This window comes from Somniosus microcephalus, unplaced genomic scaffold, assembly GCF_052327205.1.
Source record: "Somniosus microcephalus isolate GS21.2 unplaced genomic scaffold, FLI_Smic_1.0 unresolved_chr7, whole genome shotgun sequence".
In the NCBI taxonomy this organism is placed as follows: domain Eukaryota; kingdom Metazoa; phylum Chordata; class Chondrichthyes; order Squaliformes; family Somniosidae; genus Somniosus; species Somniosus microcephalus.
Genome location: NW_028225185.1, coordinates 2453765 through 2472844, shown reverse-complemented (window position 1 = coordinate 2472844; position 19080 = coordinate 2453765). Strand labels below are relative to the sequence as shown.

General features: G+C 56.9%; 2 protein-coding genes across 2 annotated transcripts in view; both read right to left on the bottom strand.

Moving 5' to 3' along the window:
* Window positions 1-682: 682 nt before the first annotated feature.
* LOC147086372 (leucine-rich repeat and immunoglobulin-like domain containing-NOGO receptor-interacting protein 4) lies at window positions 683-8500 on the bottom strand. Its single transcript, XM_085978431.1, has one exon. It carries the CDS (start codon window positions 8316-8318, stop codon window positions 6624-6626), a length of 1695 nt encoding a protein of 564 aa, XP_085834557.1. The 5' UTR covers window positions 8319-8500; the 3' UTR covers window positions 683-6623.
* A 9682-nt stretch (window positions 8501-18182) lies between these two features.
* The window catches only part of LOC147086371 (prostate-associated microseminoprotein-like), a 66001-nt gene continuing 65103 nt past the window's right edge, over window positions 18183-19080 (bottom strand). The window contains exon 3 of the mRNA XM_085978430.1: window positions 18183-18776. Coding sequence (XP_085834556.1) covers window positions 18602-18776 — 175 coding nt within the window. The 3' untranslated portion in view covers window positions 18183-18601. The remainder of the gene's footprint in view (window positions 18777-19080) is intronic.

Genomic DNA, 19080 nt, shown 5'->3' with positions numbered 1-19080 from the left:
GACAGTGCAGTGCTCCCTCAGTGCTGCCCCTCCGACAGTGCGGCGCTCCCTCAGTACCGCCCCTCCGACAGTGCGGCGCTCCCTCAGTACCGCCCCTCTGACAGTGCGGCGCTCCCTCAGTTCCGCCCCTCTGACAGTGCGGCACTCCCTCAGTACCGCCCCACCGACAGTGCGGCGCTCCCTCAGTACCGCCCCTCTGACAGTGCGGCGCTCCCTCAGTACCGCCCCTCCGACAGTGCGGCGCTCCCTCAGTACTACCTCTCCGACAGTGCGGCATTCCCTCCGCACTGCACTGGAGTGTCAGCTTAGCTTTCTGTGCTCAAGTCCCTGGAGTGGGACTCGAACCATCTGACTCAGAGGCGAGTGTGCTACCCACTGAGCCACAGGTACAGTAATATCAGTGTCTTTTGTCCCTTCCTGAAAGTGGCAGGGGAGAGCAGGGAGCGTGTGAGGCATCTCCCGGATTTATTGCCTTCCCACGTTTGCTCGTGTCATTGCTGGGGAGTCCTGCCCTCAGGGCACACGCACATGAAGAATAGTTGGACAAGATCCCAGGGCAGCCGACTCGCAGGGAGCCGACATTTCTGTGGGCGTGCGCGCTCTACCACACACAAACGGATTAATACTGCGAGAGACACCAGCAGCTGCCCCTGTGCCAGGAATTAAGGATTTAAACGCAGTCTTTGTTTTACAGATTTTATCGTAGGAAATGATAGAGAGAACACACACAATACATAGGCTGCAGGAGAACTTGCGTTACAGTGGTTGAATTGTGGTCGCAGTGCGATTAGCTCCCTGGATCCTCCCTAACTTCCTTACAACAGTCTCGCGTTTTAATATCAGGTAAAAGGCTGTTACATCAAGTCCCCACCACCCCCACATCTCCTTCACTCTTGGTTTTACACTAACTTACACCAGCCCAGCACTGCAGAGTGCGGATCTCATGACAACAAAAGCACACAGAAAAGGTTCGATACGGCTGATGCTTTCACATGTGGGGGAGACCACAACTAGGGGGCCATAAATAAATATAAGATGGTCACTAATAAATCCAATCGGGAATTCAGGAGAAACTTCTTTGCCCAGTGAATGGTGAGAATAAGAACGTAAGAAATAGGAGGAGCAGGAGTCGGCCCCTCGAGCCTGCTCCGCCATTCAATAAGATCGCGGCTGATCATCGACCTCAACTCCACTTTCCCGCCCGATCCCCATATCCCTCAATTCCCCGAGAGTCCAAAAATCTATCGATCTCGGCCTTGAATATACTCAACGACTGAGCCTCCACAGCCCTCTGGGGTAGAGAATTCCAAAGATTCACCGCCCTCTGAGTGAAGAGATTCCTCCTCATCTCAGTCCTCAATGGCCGACCCCTTATCCTGAGACTGTGACCCCTAGTTCTAGACTCTCCAGCCAGGGGGGAAACAGCCTCTCAGCATCTACCCTGTCAATCCCCCTCAGAATCTTGTATGTTTCAATGAGATCACCTCTCATTCTTCTAAACTCCAGAGAGTATCGGCCCAATCTACACAATCTCTCATCATAGGACAGCCCTCTCATCCCAGGAATCAATCTAGTGAACCTTCGTTGCACCGCCTCCAAGGCAAGTATATCCTTCCTTAGATAAGGAGACCCAAACTGTGCCCAGTACTCCAGGTGTGGTCTCACCAAGACCCTGTACAATTGTAGCAAGACTTCCTCACTCTTATACTCCAACCCCTTGCAATAAAGGCCAACATGCCATTTGCCTTCCTTAATGCTTGCTGTACCTGCATGCTAGCTTTCTGTGTTTCTTGCACGAGGACACACAAATCTCTCTGAGCACCAACATTTGAAAGTTTCTCACCATTTAAAAAATAGTTTTTCTATTCTTCCTACCAAAGTGAATAACCTCACATTTCCCCACATTACACTCCATCTGCCACCTTACTGCCCACTCAGTCTATCTATATCCCTTTGCAAGCTCTTTGCATCCTCCTCACAGTTTACTTTTCCACCTAGCTTTTATTGTCAGCAAACTTGGATACATTACACTCGGTCCCTTCATCTGGGTCATGAATATAGATCGTAAATAGCTGAGGCCCCAACACTGATCTTGTGGCACCCCACTAGTTACAGCCTGCCAACCTGAAAATGACCCGTTTATCCCTACTCTGTTTTCTGTCTGTTAACCAATTCTCCATCCAACCCCATGAGCCCTAATCTTGCTTAGCAACCTTTTATGTGGCACCTTAGCGAATACCTTTTGGAAATCCAAATATAGTACATCCACTGGTTCCCCTTTATCTACCCTGCTAGTTACATCCTCAAAGAACACGATTTCCCTTTGATAAAAGCATGTCGACTCTGCCTAATCATATTCTGATGTTCTAAGTGCCCTGTTACCACTGCCTTAACAATGGATTCCAGCATTTTCCTGATGACAGAGGTCAGGCTAACTGGCCTGTAGTTCCCGGTTTTCTCTCTCCCTCCTTTCTTGAACAGTAGGGTTATATTTGCGACCTTCCAATCTGCTGGGACCGTTCTAGAATCTAGGGAATTTTGGAAGATCACAACCAATGCATCCACTATCTCTTCAGCCACCTCTTTTAGAACCCTAGGATGCAGGCCGTCGGGTCCAGGGGATTTGTCGGCTTTTAGTCCCATTAGTTTCTCAAGGTTCCTACGTTCTACTGATATTAATTACTTTCAGTTCCTCGCTCTCATTAGCCCCTTGGTTCCCTGCTATTTCTGCTTTACTTTTTTTATCTTTTCTATGGTGAAGACAGATACAAAATATTCACGAGGTTGATTCCTGAGTTGAAGGGGTTGTCTTATGAGGAAAGGTTGAGCCGATACTCATTGGAGTTTAGAAGAATGAGAGGTGATCTTATTGAAACATAGAAGATTCTGAGGGGGTTGGACAGGGTAGATGTTGAGAGGATGTTTCCCCTCGTGGGGGAATCTAGAACAAGGGGGCATAGTTTCAGGATAAGGGGGCACCCATTTAAGACGGAGATGAGGAGGAATTTCTTCTCGGAGGGTCGTGAATCTTTGGAATTCTCTGCCCCAGAGAGCTGTGGAGTCTGGGTCACTGAATATATTTAAGCCGGAGATAGACAGAGATTTGAGCAACAGGGGAGTCGAGGGTTATGGGGAGCGGGCAGGGAAGTGGAGTTGAGGCCCAGATTAGATCAGCCATGATCTTACTGAATGGCGGAGTAGGCTCGAGGGGCCGAATGGCCGACTCCTGCTCCTGATGTTCTTAATGGTATTTTGAAATAATAAAAATGTTGGGACTATTCATATGGACAATTTTAAATATCAGATTTTATTTCCGAACATTTTTTCCGCAATCCTAGCTTATTGCTTTATATTTTGTGTTCTCGTGTGGTGGTAGTGGGGGAGGAGACCTCGGCTGAAGATTTCCCGACATTCCTTAGGCTTCCACCAGATGGAACATTTATATGCAATGAGGCTTTTGTAGGTTCTTTCCTTCCTCCTTCAGACGCGAAGCGTGGAAGACAATCCAATGCAAGCCTACACAGAGCAGAGACTGGAGTTTGAGCTCTCAGCCATGCACTCTAATGCTGCGTACAGCCTGGAACAGCTCTTGGCGTTATCTTAGAAACGTAGGAGCAGGATTCGGCCCCTCGAGCCTGCTCCGCCATTCAATATGATCATGGCTGATCCTCTATCTCAATACCATATTCCCGCTCTCTCCCCATACCCCTTGATGCCTTTTGTGTCTAGAAATCTATCCATCTCCTTCTTCAATATATTCATTATATACATCTTAGCAACAGGATTGGTTCAAGAAAGTCAAAACACGACAGTGAAAATCTAATATTGGAATGTTTGTTACTTGCAATCAGGAATTCTTTGACATTCAAAATTGTACCCATCATACAAAGGCAAATACAAAGGTTGCGCAGAAAATACCCTGTTTTTTCCTCCTTCACACTCAAGCTTATGATCTTATATTATACTGTTTAAAGTCTCTGCCATTTCCTGGTTCCTCATTATAATTTCTCCCCGTCTCAGCCTTTAAGGGACCAACGCTTGGGGCAAAGGCAGGTGGGGTTAGGTGGCAGATCAGCCCTGATCTGATTGAATGGCAGAGGGGCTGAAAGGCCTACTCCTGTTTTCTTTAATTACTCGTTCCTGGGATGTGGGCGTCGCTGGCAATGCCAGCATTTATTGCCCATCCCTAGTTGTCCTTGAGAAGGTGGTGGTGAGCCGCCTTCTTGAATCGCTGCAGTCCCGTGTGGTGAAGGTGCTCCCACAGTGCTGTTAGGGAGGGAGTTCCAGGATTTTGACCCAGCGACGATGAAGGAACGGCGATATATTTTCAAGTCGGGTTGGCGTGAGAGACTCGGAGGGGAACTTGGAGGTGGTGGTGTTCCCATGCGCCTCCTGCCCTTGTCCTTGTCCTTCTAGGTGGTGGAGGTCGCGGGTTTGGGAGGTGCTGCCGAAGAAGCCTTGGCGAGTTGCTGCAGTGCATCTTGTAGCTGGTACACACTGCAGCCACGGTGCGCCGGTGGTGGAGGGAGTGGATGTTTACGGTGGCGGATGGGGTGTCGATCAAACGGGCTGCTTTGTCCTGGATGGTGTCGAGCTTCTTGAGTGTTGTTGGAGCTGCAACTCATCCAGGCAAGTGGAGAGTATTCCATCACACTCCTGACTTGTGCCTTGTAGGTGGCGACTTGTAGATAGATCCTGTCTCGGCCTTTAAAGGGGACCAACGCTTGGATACGGTCAAAGGCAGGTGGGGGGTTAGACGGCAGATCAGCTGTGGCGGAGGGGCCAGGTTCCAGGATTTTGAACCAGCGACGATGAAGGGACGGCGGCTATATTCCCAAGTCAGGATTGGTGTGTGTGTGTGTGTGAGACTCGGAGGTGGCGGTGTCCTTTGTCCTCGGTCGGTGGGAGAGGCCGTGGGTTTGGGAGGTGCTGCCGAAGAAGCCTTGGCGAGTTGCTGCAGTGCATCTTGTAGATGGTACACACTGCAGCCACGGTGGTGGAGGGAGTGAATGTTTAAGGTGCCGGGTTTGGGAGGTGCTGCCGGAGACGGCTTGGCCAGTGGCTGCGGGCGGTGGAGGAGAGGCGAGGTGCCGGGGTGGGGGACACTGCCGGACGGCTCTTGGCCAGTGTTTATGGTGGAGGTGCCGGGGGACCCTTGGCCAGTGGCTGCGGGTGGTGGAGGAGAGGCGAGGTGCCGGGGTGGGAGACACTGCCGGACGGCCCTTGGCCAGTGTTTGTGGTGGAGGTGCCGGAGACGGCTTGGCCAGTGGCTGCGGGCGGTGGAGGAGAGGCGCCGGGGTGGGAGACACTGCTGGACGGCCCTTGGCCAGTGTTTGTGGTGGAGGTGCTGGGGGACCCTTGGCCAGTGGCTGCGGGTGGTGCAGGAGAGGTGAGGTGCCGGGGTGGGAGACACTGCCGGACGGCCCTTGGCCAGTGTTTGCGGTGGAGGCCTGGGGAGGCGAGGAGAGGTGCCGGGGTGGGAGGCACTGCCGGACGGCCCTTGGCCAGTGTTTGCGGTGGAGGCGAGGCGAGGCCTGGGGAGGAGAGGCGAGGCGAGGTGCCGGGGTGGGAGGCACTGCTGGATGGTCCTTGGCCAGTGTTTGCGGTGGAGGCGAGGCGAGACCTGGGGAGGAGAGGCAAGGCGCCGGGGTGGGAGGCACTGCCGGCTGGCCCTTGGCCAGTGTTTGCGGTGGAGGCGAGGCGAGGCCTGGGGAGGAGAGGCGAGGCGAGGCGCCGGGGTGGGAGGCACTGCCGGACGGCCCTTGGCCAGTGTTTACGGTGGAGGAGAGGCGAGGTGCCGGGGTGGGAGACACTGCCGGACGGCCCTTGGCCAGTGTTTATGGTGGCGGTGCCGGGGGACCCTTGGCCAGTGGCTGCGGGCGGTGGAGGACAGGCGAGGTGCCGGGGTGGGAGACACTGCCGGACGGCCCTTGGCCAGTGTTTGCGGTGGAGGCGAGGCCTGGGGAGGCGAGGCGAGGGGGTGGGAGGCACTGCCGGACGGCCCTTGGCCAGTGTTTGCGGTGGAGGCGCCGGGGTGGGAGGCACTGCCGGACGGCCCTTAGCCAGTGTTTGCGGTGGAGGCGAGGCGAGGTGCCGGGGTGGGAGGCACTGCCGGACGGCCCTTGGCCAGTGTTTGCTGGAGGCGAGGCGAGGCCTGGGAAGGAGAGGCGAGGTGCCGGGGTGGGAGGCACTGCCGGACAGCCCTTGGCCAGTGTTTGCGGTGGAGGGGAGGCGAGGTGCCGGGGTGGGAGGCACTGCCGGACAGCCCTTGGCCAGTGTTTGCGGTGGAGGGGAGGCGAGGCGCCGGGGTGGGAGGCACTGCCGGACGGCCTTTGGCCAGTGTTTGCGGTGGAGGCGAGGCCTGGGGAGGAGAGGCGAGGTGCCGGGGTGGGAGGCACTGCCGGACGGCCCTTGGCCAGTGTTTGCGGTGGAGGCGAGGCCTGGGGAGGAGAGGCGAGGTGCCGGGGGGAGAGGCACTGCCGGACGGCCCTTGGCCAGTGTTTGCGGTGGAGGCGAGGCCTGGGGAGGAGAGGCGAGGTGCCGGGGGGAGAGGCACTGCCGGACGGCCCTTGGCCAGTGTTTGCGGTGGAGGCGAGGCGAGGCCTGGGGTGGCCCGGCTCCCCTCAGACTATCTTCATGCTGAATTTAGCAGCATCTTCCCCGCCGCCTCCTCCTCCTCCTTCCGCCCCGCCGCCGCGGGGCACGAAGTCGATGTGGGTGTTGTGCCGGATGGGCCCGCTGCCGCGGCTCCAGATAAACAGCAGCGAGAAGCAGAGCGCCACCACCCCCAGGAAGGAGGCCAGGCCCAGCGAGGCGGCGGTCAGCACGGTGCGCGGCTGCAGCGGCGAGCCCAGGCCCAGCAGGGCGGTGTAGCCCAGCAGGCCCGGCCTCTGGTCGGCCGGCAGCGAGCTCACCTCCAGCTCCACCCAGGCCGTGTCGTTGCCGGCCGCGTTGCGGGCTACGCAGCGGTAGGTGCCGGCGTCGGCGCGCACCAGCGGCGCGATCTGCAGGCCGCCGTCGGGCAGCAGGAGGCTGCGGCCGGCGGCCGGGCCCGAGGCCGGGGTGGGTCGGCCGGGCTCGGCCCCCGCCAGCGGCTGGCGCCGGGGGTTGAGCCACAAGATGGCGGGCGGCGGGCGGCCGTCGGCGTCGCAGCGCAAAATGGCCGCCTGCCCCTCGCTGGCCCGCACCCGGCGCCGGCTCGGCTCGTCCTTGCGGCGGATGCGAGGCCGGCGGCAGCTGAAGGCCGAGCGGGGCAGCTGAGGGTCGGTCAGCCGCCGGCCTCGCAGCGGTTCAGGCGAGGCGCACTCCGGCGGTCGGGGCCCCAGCCAACGCAAGCGGCGGGCCCGGCGGACCAGCCAGAGCAGGCGGCAGTCGCAGGCCAGCGGGTTGTCGCCCAAACCCAGCGCCTGGAGCGCGGCGGCCGAGCGGAAGGCCGCCTCCTCCAGGCTGGCCAGCCCATTGGCCGAGACGTCGAGCAGCTGCAGGCCAACCAGGCCGCGGAAGGCGGTGGTCGCCACGGTGACCAGCGCGGCGCCGGCCAATCGCAGCTCGCGCAGCCGCGTCACGTGCTGCAGCCGGCCTCCCGCCACCGCCGCGATCGGGTTGTCCGACAGGTTGAGGAAGCGCAGGTAGGCCTGAGAGCGCAGGCTGGCGTAAGGCACGGCCGACAGGTTGCAGCGGGTGACGGACAGCCAGACCAAATTTAGCCCCAGGAGGCTGTCGGGGCCTAGTTGGCCTAACGAGCTCAGACCGTCCAGTTCTAAGGCCCGGAGCTGCCGCAAGGCCCGCAGCGAGCCCCCGGGCACCGACTCGACCCCCGGCAGCCGCCGCAGCCGCAACACCGTCAGGTTGGCGAGGGCCGAGAGCGCCTGGGACGGCAGGCTGCCGATCGAAGCCCCCTCCAGCGTCAGCTGCTGCAGGCCGCCCAGCCCGGCGAAAGCCTGCGGCCCGATGTAGGCCAGCGAGGGCGAGCCGAGCGCCAGGCGCTGCAGGCCGGGCCCGGCCGAGCTCAGGCCGCCGTCGGCCAGCAGCAGCAGCGGGTTGTGGCGCAGGTCCAAGGCGGTCAGGCCCGGCGGCAGGCCGGCCAGCGGGCCCCCGTCCCCGCCCTCCCCCGGCGCCAGGTAGCGCAGCCGGTTGCGGCTGAGGTCCAGCGTCTGGGTCCCGGCCGGGATCCCGCGGGGAGCCGCCGCCAGCCGCCGGCCCGAGCAGTTCACCGCCTGCTCCCGAGGCCAACACTCGCATTGGGCCGGGCAGCCGAGCCCCGGGCCCGGGAGGAGCAGCAGCAGGAGGAGGAGGAGAGGGGCGGCTCCGGGAAACATCCTCCGGCCGGTCTGCGGAGAGAAAGAGAGAAGCGGCGGGTCAGTGAGGGAAAGACTGAGGCCCAAAAACACCACAAAAAACCCCAAAACCAGCCAAATCCCCCCAAAATATCCCAAAAACCAGCACAAACACCCCCAAAACCAGCCAAATCCCACAAAAATACCCCAAAAACCAGCACAACCCCCCCAAAATACCGCAAAACCCCCCAAAATGCCACAAAAACCAACACAAATCCCCCAAAACACCACAAAAATACCACAAAACCAGCACAAAACCCCCCAAAAACACCACAAAAATACCCCAAAACCAGCCCTGACCCCCCAAAGTACCCCAAAACCATCAAAAAAATACCCTAAAACCAGCACAAAACACCACAAAAATACCCCAAAAACCAGACAAATCCCACAAAAATACCCCAAAATCAGCACAAAACACCACAAATTACCCCAAAAACCAGACAAATCCCACAAAAATATCCCCAAAACCAGCCAAATACCCCAAAAACCAGCACAAACCCCCCAAAATACCCCAAAACCAGCACAAAACACCACAAAATATCCCAAAAACCAGCCAAATCCCACAAAAATACCACAAAATCAGCACAAAACACCACAAAATATCCCAAAAACCAGACAAATCCCACAAAAATACCACAAAATCAGCGCAAAACACCACAAAATACCCCAAAAGCAGCCACGGCCCGCCAAAATACCCCAAAACCAGCCCTGACCCCCCAAAATACCCCCAAACCTGCCCCGACCCCCCGAAATACCCCAAAACCAGCCCCGACCCCCCGAAATACCCCAAAACCAGCCCCGACCCCCCAAAATCCCCCAAAACCAGCCTCGACCCCCCAAAATACCCCAAAACCAGCCCCGACCCCCCCAAAATAACCCAAAACCAGCCAAATACCACAAAACCAGCCCCGACCCCCCAAAATAACCCAAAACCAGCCAAATACCCCCCAAAATACCCCAAAACCAGCCCCGACCCCCAAAATACCCCAAAACCAGCCAAATAACCCCCAAAATACCCCAAAACCAGCCCCGACCCCCCAAAATACCCCAAAACCAGCCAAATAACCCCCAAAAAGAGCCCCGACCCCCCCAAAATACCACAAAACCAGCCAAATAACCCCCAATATACCCCAAAACCAGCCCCGACCCCCCAAAATACCCCAAAACCAGCCCCGACCCCCCAAAATAACCCAAAACCAGCCAAATACCCCCCAAAATACCCCAAAACCAGCCCTGACCCCCCAAAATAACCCAAACCAGCCAAATACCCCCCAAAATACCCCAAAACCAGCCTCGACCCCCCAAACCAGCCAAATACCCCCCAAAATACCCCAAAACCAGCCCCGACCCCCCAAAACCGGTCCCGACCCCCAAAATACCACAAAACCGGCTTTGACCCCCCAAAATACCCCAAAACCGGTCCCGACCCCCAAAATACCGCAAAACCGGCTTTGACCCCCATGATACCCCAAAACCGGCCCCGACCCCCCAAAATACCCCAAAACCGGCCCCGACCCCCACAAAATACCCCAAAACCGGCCCCGACCCCCAAAATACCCCAAAACCGGCTTTGACCCCCAAAATACCCCAAAACCGGCCCCGACCCCCCAAAATACCCCAAAACCGGCTTTGACCCCCAAAATACCCCAAAACCGGCCCCGACCCCCCGAAATACCCCAAAACCAGCCCCGACCCCCCGAAATACCCCAAAACCAGCTCCGACCCCCCAAAATCCCCCAAAACCAGCCTCGACCCCCCAAAATACCCCAAAACCAGCCCCGACCCCCCAAAATAACCCAAAACCAGCCAAATACCCCCCAAAATAGCCCAAAACCAGCCCCGACCCCCCAAAATAACCCAAAACCAGCCAAATACCCCCCAAAATACCCCAAAACCAGCCCCGACCCCCCAAAATACCCCAAAACCAGCCAAATACCCCCCAAAATACCCCAAAACCAGCCAAATACCCCCCAAAATACCCCAAAACCAGCCCCGACCCCCAAAATGCCCCAAAACCGGCCCCGACCCCCCAAAATACTTCAAAACCGGCCCCGATCCCCAAAATGCCCCAAAACCGGCCCCGACCCCCCAAAATACCCCAAAACCGGCCCCGACCCCCCAAAATACCCCAAAACCGGCTTTGACCCCCAAAATACCCCAAAACCGGCCCCGACCCCCCGAAATACCCCAAAACCAGCCCCGACCCCCCGAAATACCCCCAAACCAGCTCCGACCCCCGAAAATCCCCCAAAACCAGCCTCGACCCCCCAAAATACCCCAAAACCAGCCCCGACCCCCCAAAATAACCCAAAACCAGCCAAATACCCCCCAAAATAGCCCAAAACCAGCCCCGACCCCCCAAAATAACCCAAAACCAGCCAAATACCCCCCAAAATACCCCAAAACCAGCCCCGACCCCCCAAAATACCCCAAAACCAGCCAAATAACCCCCAAAATACCCCAAAACCAGCCCCGACCCCCCAAAATACCCCAAAACCAGCCAAATAACCCCCAAAATACCCCAAAATCAGCCCTGACCCCCCAAAATACCACGAAACCAGCCAAATAACCCCCAAAATACCCCAAAACCAGCCTCGACCCCCCAAAATACCCCAAAACCAGCCCCGACCCCCCAAAATAACCCAAAACCAGCCAAATACCCCCCAAAATACCCCAAAACCAGCCCCGACCCCCCAAAATAACCCAAAACCAGCCAAATACCCCCCAAAATACCCCAAAACGAGCCCCGACCCCCCAAAATACCCCAAAACCAGCCAAATACCCCCCAAAATACCCCAAAACCAGCCCCGACCCCCCAAAATACCACGAAACCAGCCAAATACCCCCCAAAATACCCCAAAACCAGCCCCGACCCCCCAAAATACCCCAAAACCAGCCAAATACCCCCAAAATACCCCAAAACCAGCCCCGACCCCCCAAAATACCCCAAAACCAGCCAAATACCCCAAAACCAGCCCGACCCCCCAAAATACCCTAAAACCGGCCCCGACCCCCCAAAATACCCCAAAACCAGCCCTGACCCCCCAAAATACCCCAAAACCGGCCCCGACCCCCCAAAACCAGCCCCGACCCCCCAAAATACCCCAAAACCAGCCCCGACCCCCCAAAATACCCCAAAACCAGCCCCGACCCCCCAAAATACCCCAAAACCAGCCCCGACCCCCCAAAATACCACGAAACCAGCCAAATACCCCCCAAAATACCCCAAAACCGGCCCCGACCCCCCAAAATACCACGAAACCAGCCCCGACCCCCCAAAATACCCCAAAACCAGCCAAATACCCCCCAAAATACCCCAAAACCAGCCCCGACCCCCAAAAATACCCCAAAACCAGCCTCGACCCCCCAAAATACCCCAAAACCAGCCAAATACCCCCCAAAATACCCCAAAACCAGCCCCGACCCCCCAAAATACCCCAAAACCAGCCAAATACCCCCCAAAATACCCCAAAACCAGCCAAATACCCCCAAAATACCCCAAAACCAGCCCCGACCCCCCAAAATACCCCAAAACCAGCCAAATACCCCAAAACCAGCCCCGACCCCCCAAAATACCCTAAAACCAGCCCCGACCCCCCAAAATACCCCAAAACCAGCCCTGACCCCCCAAAATACCCCAAAACCGGCCCCGACCCCCCAAAACCAGCCCCGACCCCCCAAAATACCCCAAAACCAGCCCCGACCCCCCAAAATACCCCAAAACCAGCCCCGACCCCCCAAAATACCACGAAACCAGCCCCGACCCCCCAAAATACCACGAAACCAGCCAAATACCCCCCAAAATACCCCAAAACCGGCCCCGACCCCCCAAAATACCACGAAACCAGCCCCGACCCCCCAAAATACCCCAAAACCAGCCAAATACCCCCCAAAATACCCCAAAACCAGCCCCGACCCCCCAAAATACCACGAAACCAGCCCCGACCCCCCAAAATACCACGAAACCAGCCAAATACCCCCCAAAATACCCCAAAACCGGCCCCGACCCCCCAAAATACCACGAAACCAGCCCCGACCCCCCAAAATACCCCAAAACCAGCCAAATACCCCCCAAAATACCCCAAAACCAGCCCCGACCCCCCAAAATACCCTAAAACCAGCCCCGACCCCCCAAAATACCCCAAAACCAGCCAAATACCCCCCAAAATACCCCAAAACCAGCCCCGACCCCCCAAAATACCACGAAACCAGCCAAATACCCCCCAAAATACCCCAAAACCGGCCCCGACCCCCAAAATGCCCCAAAACCGGCCACGACCCCCCAAAATGCCTCAAAACCGGCCCCGACCCCCCGAAATACCCGAAAACCGGCCCCGACCCCCCAAAATACCCCAAAACCGGCCTCGACCCCCCAAAATACCCCAAAACCGGCCTCGACCCCCCAAAACCAGCCCCGACCCCCCAAAATACCATAAAACCAGCCCCGACCCCCCCCGAAATACCCCAAAACCTTCCCCGACCCCCCAAAATACCCCAAAACCAGTCCCGACCCCCCAAAATACCCCGAAACCAGCCTCGACCCCCCAAAATACCCCAAAACCAGCCCCGACCCCACAAAATACCCCAAAACCAGCCCCGACCCCCCCAAAATACCCCCAAACCGGCCCCGACCCCCCGAAATACCCCAAAACCGGCCCCGACCCCCCGAAATACCCCAAAACCGGCCCCGACCCCCCGAAATACCCCAAAACCGGCCCCGACCCCCCAAAATACCCCCAAACCGGCCCCGACCCCCCAAAATACCCCCAAACTGGCCCCGACCTCCCCAAAATACCCCAAAACCGACCCAAGCCCCCCAAAATACCCCAAAACCAGCCCCGACCCCCAAAATACCCCCAAACTGGCCCCGACCCCCCCAAAATCAGCCCCGACCCCCCAAAATATCCCCAAACCGGCCCCGACACCCCAAAATACCCCCAAACTGGCCCCGACCCCCCAAAATCAGCCCCGACCACCCAAAATACCCCAAAACCGGCCCCGACCCTCCAAAATACCCCAAAACCAGCCCCGACCCCCTGAAATACCCCAAAACCAGCCCCGACCCCCCGAAATACCCCAAAACCATCCCCGACCCCCTGAAATACCCCAAAACCAGCCCCGACCCCCAAAATACCCCAAAACCAGCCCCGACCCCCAAAATACCCCAAAACCAGCCCCGACCTCCCAAAAAATAAAAAAAAACAGACCTGACCCCAGCATATACCCAACTCTGAACCCCCGTAACCTACTGTCACCCCCGAATTCTCCACCGTATACCCCAGACCCTCCTTCTCACGATATATCCCTCAGCCCCAGTATCTCTCTCCAGAATCACCTCTAGTTGCCTCTTAACCCCTTTTATAAAAGTTATCTCTTCCCTGGTAATTATTTCCACATTCTGTCACCCGTTGAAATTCACTCCAACCCCCCAAATTTTTATAGAGGGATGGACTTCGATGGGAGAGTTAGGGGACTGGAGGGATGGGCTTCGATGGGAGAGTTAGGGGACTGGAGGGATGGGCTTCGATGGGAGAGTTAGGGGACTGGAGGGATGGGCTTCGATGGGAGAGTTAGGGGACTAGAGGGATGGGCTTCGATGGGAGAGTTAGGGGACTGGAGGGATGGGCTTCGATGGGAGAGTTAGGGGACTAGAGGGATGGGCTTCGATGGGAGAGTTAGGGGACTGGAGGGATGGGCCTCGATGGGAGAGTTAGGGGACTGGAGGGATGGGCCTCGATGGGAGAGTTAGGGGACTAGAGGGATGGGCCTCGATGGGAGAGTTAGGGGACTAGAGGGATGGGCTTCGATGGGAGAGTTAGGGGACTGGAGGGATGGGCCTCGATGGGAGAGTTAGGGGACTAGAGGGATGGGCTTCGATGGGAGAGTTAGGGGACTGGAGGGATGGGCTTCGATGGGAGAGTTAGGGGACTGGAGGGATGGGCTTCGATGGGAGAGTTAGGGGACTAGAGGGATGGGCTTCGATGGGAGAGTTAGGGGACTGGAGGGATGGGCCTCCATGGGAGAGTTAGGGGACTGGAGGGATGGGCTTCGATGGGAGAGTTAGGGGACTGGAGGGATGGGCTTCGATGGGAGAGTTAGGGGACTGGAGGGATGGGCCTCGATGGGAGAGTTAGGGGACTAGAGGGATGGGCTTCGATGGGAGAGTTAGGGGACTGGAGGGATGGGCCTCCATGGGAGAGTTAGGGTACTCGAGGGATGGGCTTCGATGGGAGAGTTAGGGGACTAGAGGGATGGACTTCGATGGGAGAGTTAGGGGACTGGAGGGACGGGCCTCCATGGGAGAGTTAGGGTACTCGAGGGATGGGCTTCGATGGGAGAGTTAGGGGACTAGAGGGATGGGCTTCGATGGGAGAGTTAGGGAACTGGAGGGATGGGCTTCCATGGGCGAGTTAGGGGACTAGAGGGATGGGCCTCGATGGGAGAGTTAGGGGACTAGAGGGATGGGCTTCGATGGGAGAGTTAGGGGACTGGAGGGATGAGCCTCCATGGGAGAGTTAGGGTACTCGAGGGATGGGCTTCGATGGGAGAGTTAGGGTACTCGAGGGATGGGCTTCGATGGGAGTGTTAGGGGACTAGAGGGATGGGCTTCGATGGGAGAGTTAGGGGACTGGAGGGATGGGCCTCCATGGGAGAGTTAGGGTACTCGAGGGATGGGCTTCGATGGGAGAGTTAGGGGACTAGAGGGATGGGCTTCGATGGGAGAGTTAGGGGACTAGAGGGATGGGCTTCGATGGGAGCGTTAGGGGACTGGAGGGATGGGCTTCCATGGGCGAGTTAGGGGACTGGAGGGATGGGCTTCGATGGGAGAGTTAGGGGACTAGAGGGATGGGCTTCCATGGGCGAGTTAGGGGACTGGAGGGATGGGCTTCGATGGGAGAGTTAGGGGACTAGAGGGATGGGCTTCCATGGGAGAGTTAGGGGACTGGAGGGATGGGCTTCCATGGGAGAGTTAGGGGACTGGAGGGATGGGCTTCGATGGGAGAGTTAGGGGACTGGAGGGATGGGCCTCCATGGGAGAGTTAGGGTACTCGAGGGATGGGCTTCGATGGGAGAGTTAGGGGACTAGAGGGATGGGCTTCGATGGGAGAGTTAGGGGACTAGAGGGATGGGCCTCGATGGGAGAGTTAGGGGACTAGAGGGATGGGCTTCGATGAGAGAGTTAGGGGACTGGAGGGATGGGCTTCGATGGGAGAGTTAGGGTACTCGAGGGATGGGCCTCCATGGGAGAGTTAGGGGACTAGAGGGATGGGCTTCGATGGGAGAGTTAGGGGACTAGAGGGATGGGCTTCGATGGGAGAGTTAGGGTACTCGAGGGATGGGCTTCGATGGGAGAGTTAGGGGACTGGAGGGATGGGCTTCGATGGGAGAGTTAGGGCACTCGAGGGATGGGCTTCGATGGGAGAGTAAGGGGACTGGAGGGATGGGCTTCGATGGGAGAGTTAGGGTACTCGAGGGATGGGCTTCGATGGGAGAGTTAGGGGACTGGAGGGATGGGCTTCGATGGGAGAGTTAGGGGACTCGAGGGATGGGCTTCGATGGGAGAGTTAGGGTACTCGAGGGATGGGCTTCGATGGGAGAGTTAGGGGACTAGAGGGATGGGCTTCGATGAGAATGTTACTAGACTAGAGGGATGGGCTTCGATGGGAGAGTTAGGGGACTAGAGGGATGGGCCTCGATGAGAATGTTACTAGACTAGAGGGATGGGCCTCGATGGGAATGTTACTAGACTAGAGGGATGGGCTTCGATGGGAGAGTTAGGGGACGAGAGGGATGGGCTTCGATGGGAGAGTTAGGGGACTAGAGGGATGGACCTCGATGAGAATGTTACTAGACTAGAGGGATGGGCCTCGATGGGAATGTTACTAGACTAGAGGGATGGGCTTCGATGGGAGAGTTAGGGGACGAGAGGGATGGGCTTCGATGGGAGAGTTAGGGGACTAGAGGGATGGGCCTTGATGAGAATGTTACTAGACTAGAGGGATGAGCAAAGTGGCCTTTTCTTGTCCCCTTTCCTTATAATTTAAGTGTGACTGAAAATCACATTTACCTCATAAACATCTTCTTTATCCCGAACACCTGGTTGGTTTTGTTCAGTCCTGGATCACAGCTGACGGGGTCCGGGTGTGGGTGTCGCAGCAGTTGCTGGTGATCTAGTGTTCGAGGAGCCGAGAAGCCTCTAATGTGCCAGCGTAGTGAGCCTTTTATCCGGGTGGGATCTGGTTACAGGTTACACACCTACTGCAGCCTGTGACTGAGGTTCCAGGAGCACAGCACCTGGCCGGGGCACGATCAGGTTACAGCACAAACATTGTTCCTCTGAATATTTAAAAACCGGACATGTACAAATAAAGCTTCACCGTGTAGAAAGAGAAAGGAGCGGTATCTCACAGTGAGAGCCGCTTGAGTGTGACTCCCTCTACACTGTCCCGTCAAACACTCCCAGGGCAGGTACAGCATGGGTTAGATACAGAGTAAAGCTCCCTCTACACTGTCCCGTCAAACACAGCACGGGTTAGATACAGAGTAAAGCTCCCTCTACACTGTCCCATTAAACACTCCCAGGGCAGGTACAGCACGGGTTAGAGACAGAGTCAAGCTCCCTCTACACTGTCCCGTCAAACACTCCCAGGGCAGGTACAGCACGGGTTAGATACAGAGTAAAGCTCCCTCTACACTGTCCCGTCAAACACTCCCAGGGCAGGTACAGCACGGGTTAGATACAGAGTAAAGCTCCCTCTACACTGTCCCGTCAAACACTCCCAGGGCAGGTACAGCACGGGTTAGATACAGAGTAAAGCTCCCTCTACACTGTCCCATCAAACACTCCCAGGGCAGGTACAGCACGGGTTAGATACAGAGTAAAGCTCCCTCTACACTGTCCCATCAAACACTCCCAGGGCAGGTACAGCACGGGTTAGATACAGAGTAAAGCTCCCTCTACACTGTCCCATCAAACACTCCCAGGGCAGGAACAGCACGGGTTAGATACAGAGTAAAGCTCACTCTACACTGTCCCATCAAACACTCCCAGGGCAGGTACAGCACGGGTTAGATACAGAGTAAAGCTCCCTCTACACTGTCCCATCAAACACTCCCAGGACAGGTACAGCACGGGTTAGATACAGAGTAAAGCTCCCTCTACACTGTCCCCATCAAACACTCCCAGGGCAGGTACAGCACGGGTTAGATACAGAGTAAAGCTCCCTCTGCACTGTCCCATCAAACACTCCCAGGGCAGGTACAGCACGGGTTAGATACAGAGTAAATCTCCCTCTACACTGTCCCATCAAACACTCCCAGGGCAGGTACAGCACGGGGTAGATACAGAGTAAAGCTCCCTCTGCACTGTCCCATCAAACACTCGCAGGGTAGGTACAACACGGGTTAAATGCTGTGGCTTCCAGAGCAGGAGAGGGGCTGCCCCGCCGATTCCTCAAAGCCTCTCCAGCTCCTACCAATCACGAGTTTGAGAATGCACAGGACAGAAAGAGGCCATTCAGCCCAACTGGTCCACTCGAGCCTCCTCCCACCATTTCGCCCGACCAGCCTATCCGTCTATTCCTTTCTCCCTCCTGTATATCGAACTTCCCCTTAAATGCAGGTGGTTCGAAGTTTGGTAGCAGAGGTCCTGCCGCCATCTCATTGCCCCATTGCTGCTCCGGCGGAGATCAGCAGAGCCCAGAATTGGAGGCCGGGTTTCGCCTGGCTGGGTGTGGCTCAGATCCACACCAGGCCGTATCCATTGGGCCACTCTCCCAGAACGTTTAATAATCTCCATTAAGAGTTTCGAGCAGCCCGTGACAAGACAGCAGGCGGAACGAGATGTCAATGTGGGATTTTCCTTTATTGCATCGATAGGAACAAACTATGGGTGAAACAGAGAACCTCACTTAACATCACACACACGGGAACCGCGGACTCCCTGGGCAGCAATGTGAGCATCTCATTGCATTAAATATGCAGCATCCTGGGTGCGACCACATTCCTCCTTTCAAGGGGACCGGGTATGGACTCTGCCTCTTAATCAGGGGTCCCAAATGGTGCACTCCCTTCCCCTTTACATCGAGTCCAGCTGGGACTGAACGTGAAATCCAGATGCAGGTCTGGGGAGAGATGAGGAGGCCCAGGGATATGTAACAGAATCCAAACACCAAACTATACAATTCACATGTGATTGGGGAGGTACTGGGGGGGGGGAAGAGAGGAATTACTGTGCCCCCCTCCCCTCCCCGGGGTCTCAGTTGCTAGAAGAAGGGGTCGTTCTCTTCCTTGCGCCCACTCTGGAGCTGCAGGCGGCCCATGGTAGTTTTGCCGATGCACGGGATCCTGCGATTGGCCTTCATGACAACTGCCAGCCGGCAGGAGTTGGGTCTCTGGATCACTTCACACCATTCTGGGTAATCGACTGGCTGTTGCACACTGTGAGGGAACACAGACAGTGAGACTCTGTTACAGTTAGATACAGAGTAAAGCTCCCTCTACACTGTCCCATCAAACACTCCCAGGGCAGGTACAGCACGGGGTAGATACAGAGTAAAGCTCCCTCTACACTGTCCCATCAAACACTCCCAGGGCAGGTACAGCACAGGTTAGATACAGAGTAAAGCTCCCTCTACACTGTCCCATCAAACACTCCCAGGGCTGGTACAGCACGGGGTTAGATACAGAGTAAAGCTCCCTCTACAGTGACCCCATCAAACACTCCCAGGGCAGGTACCGCACG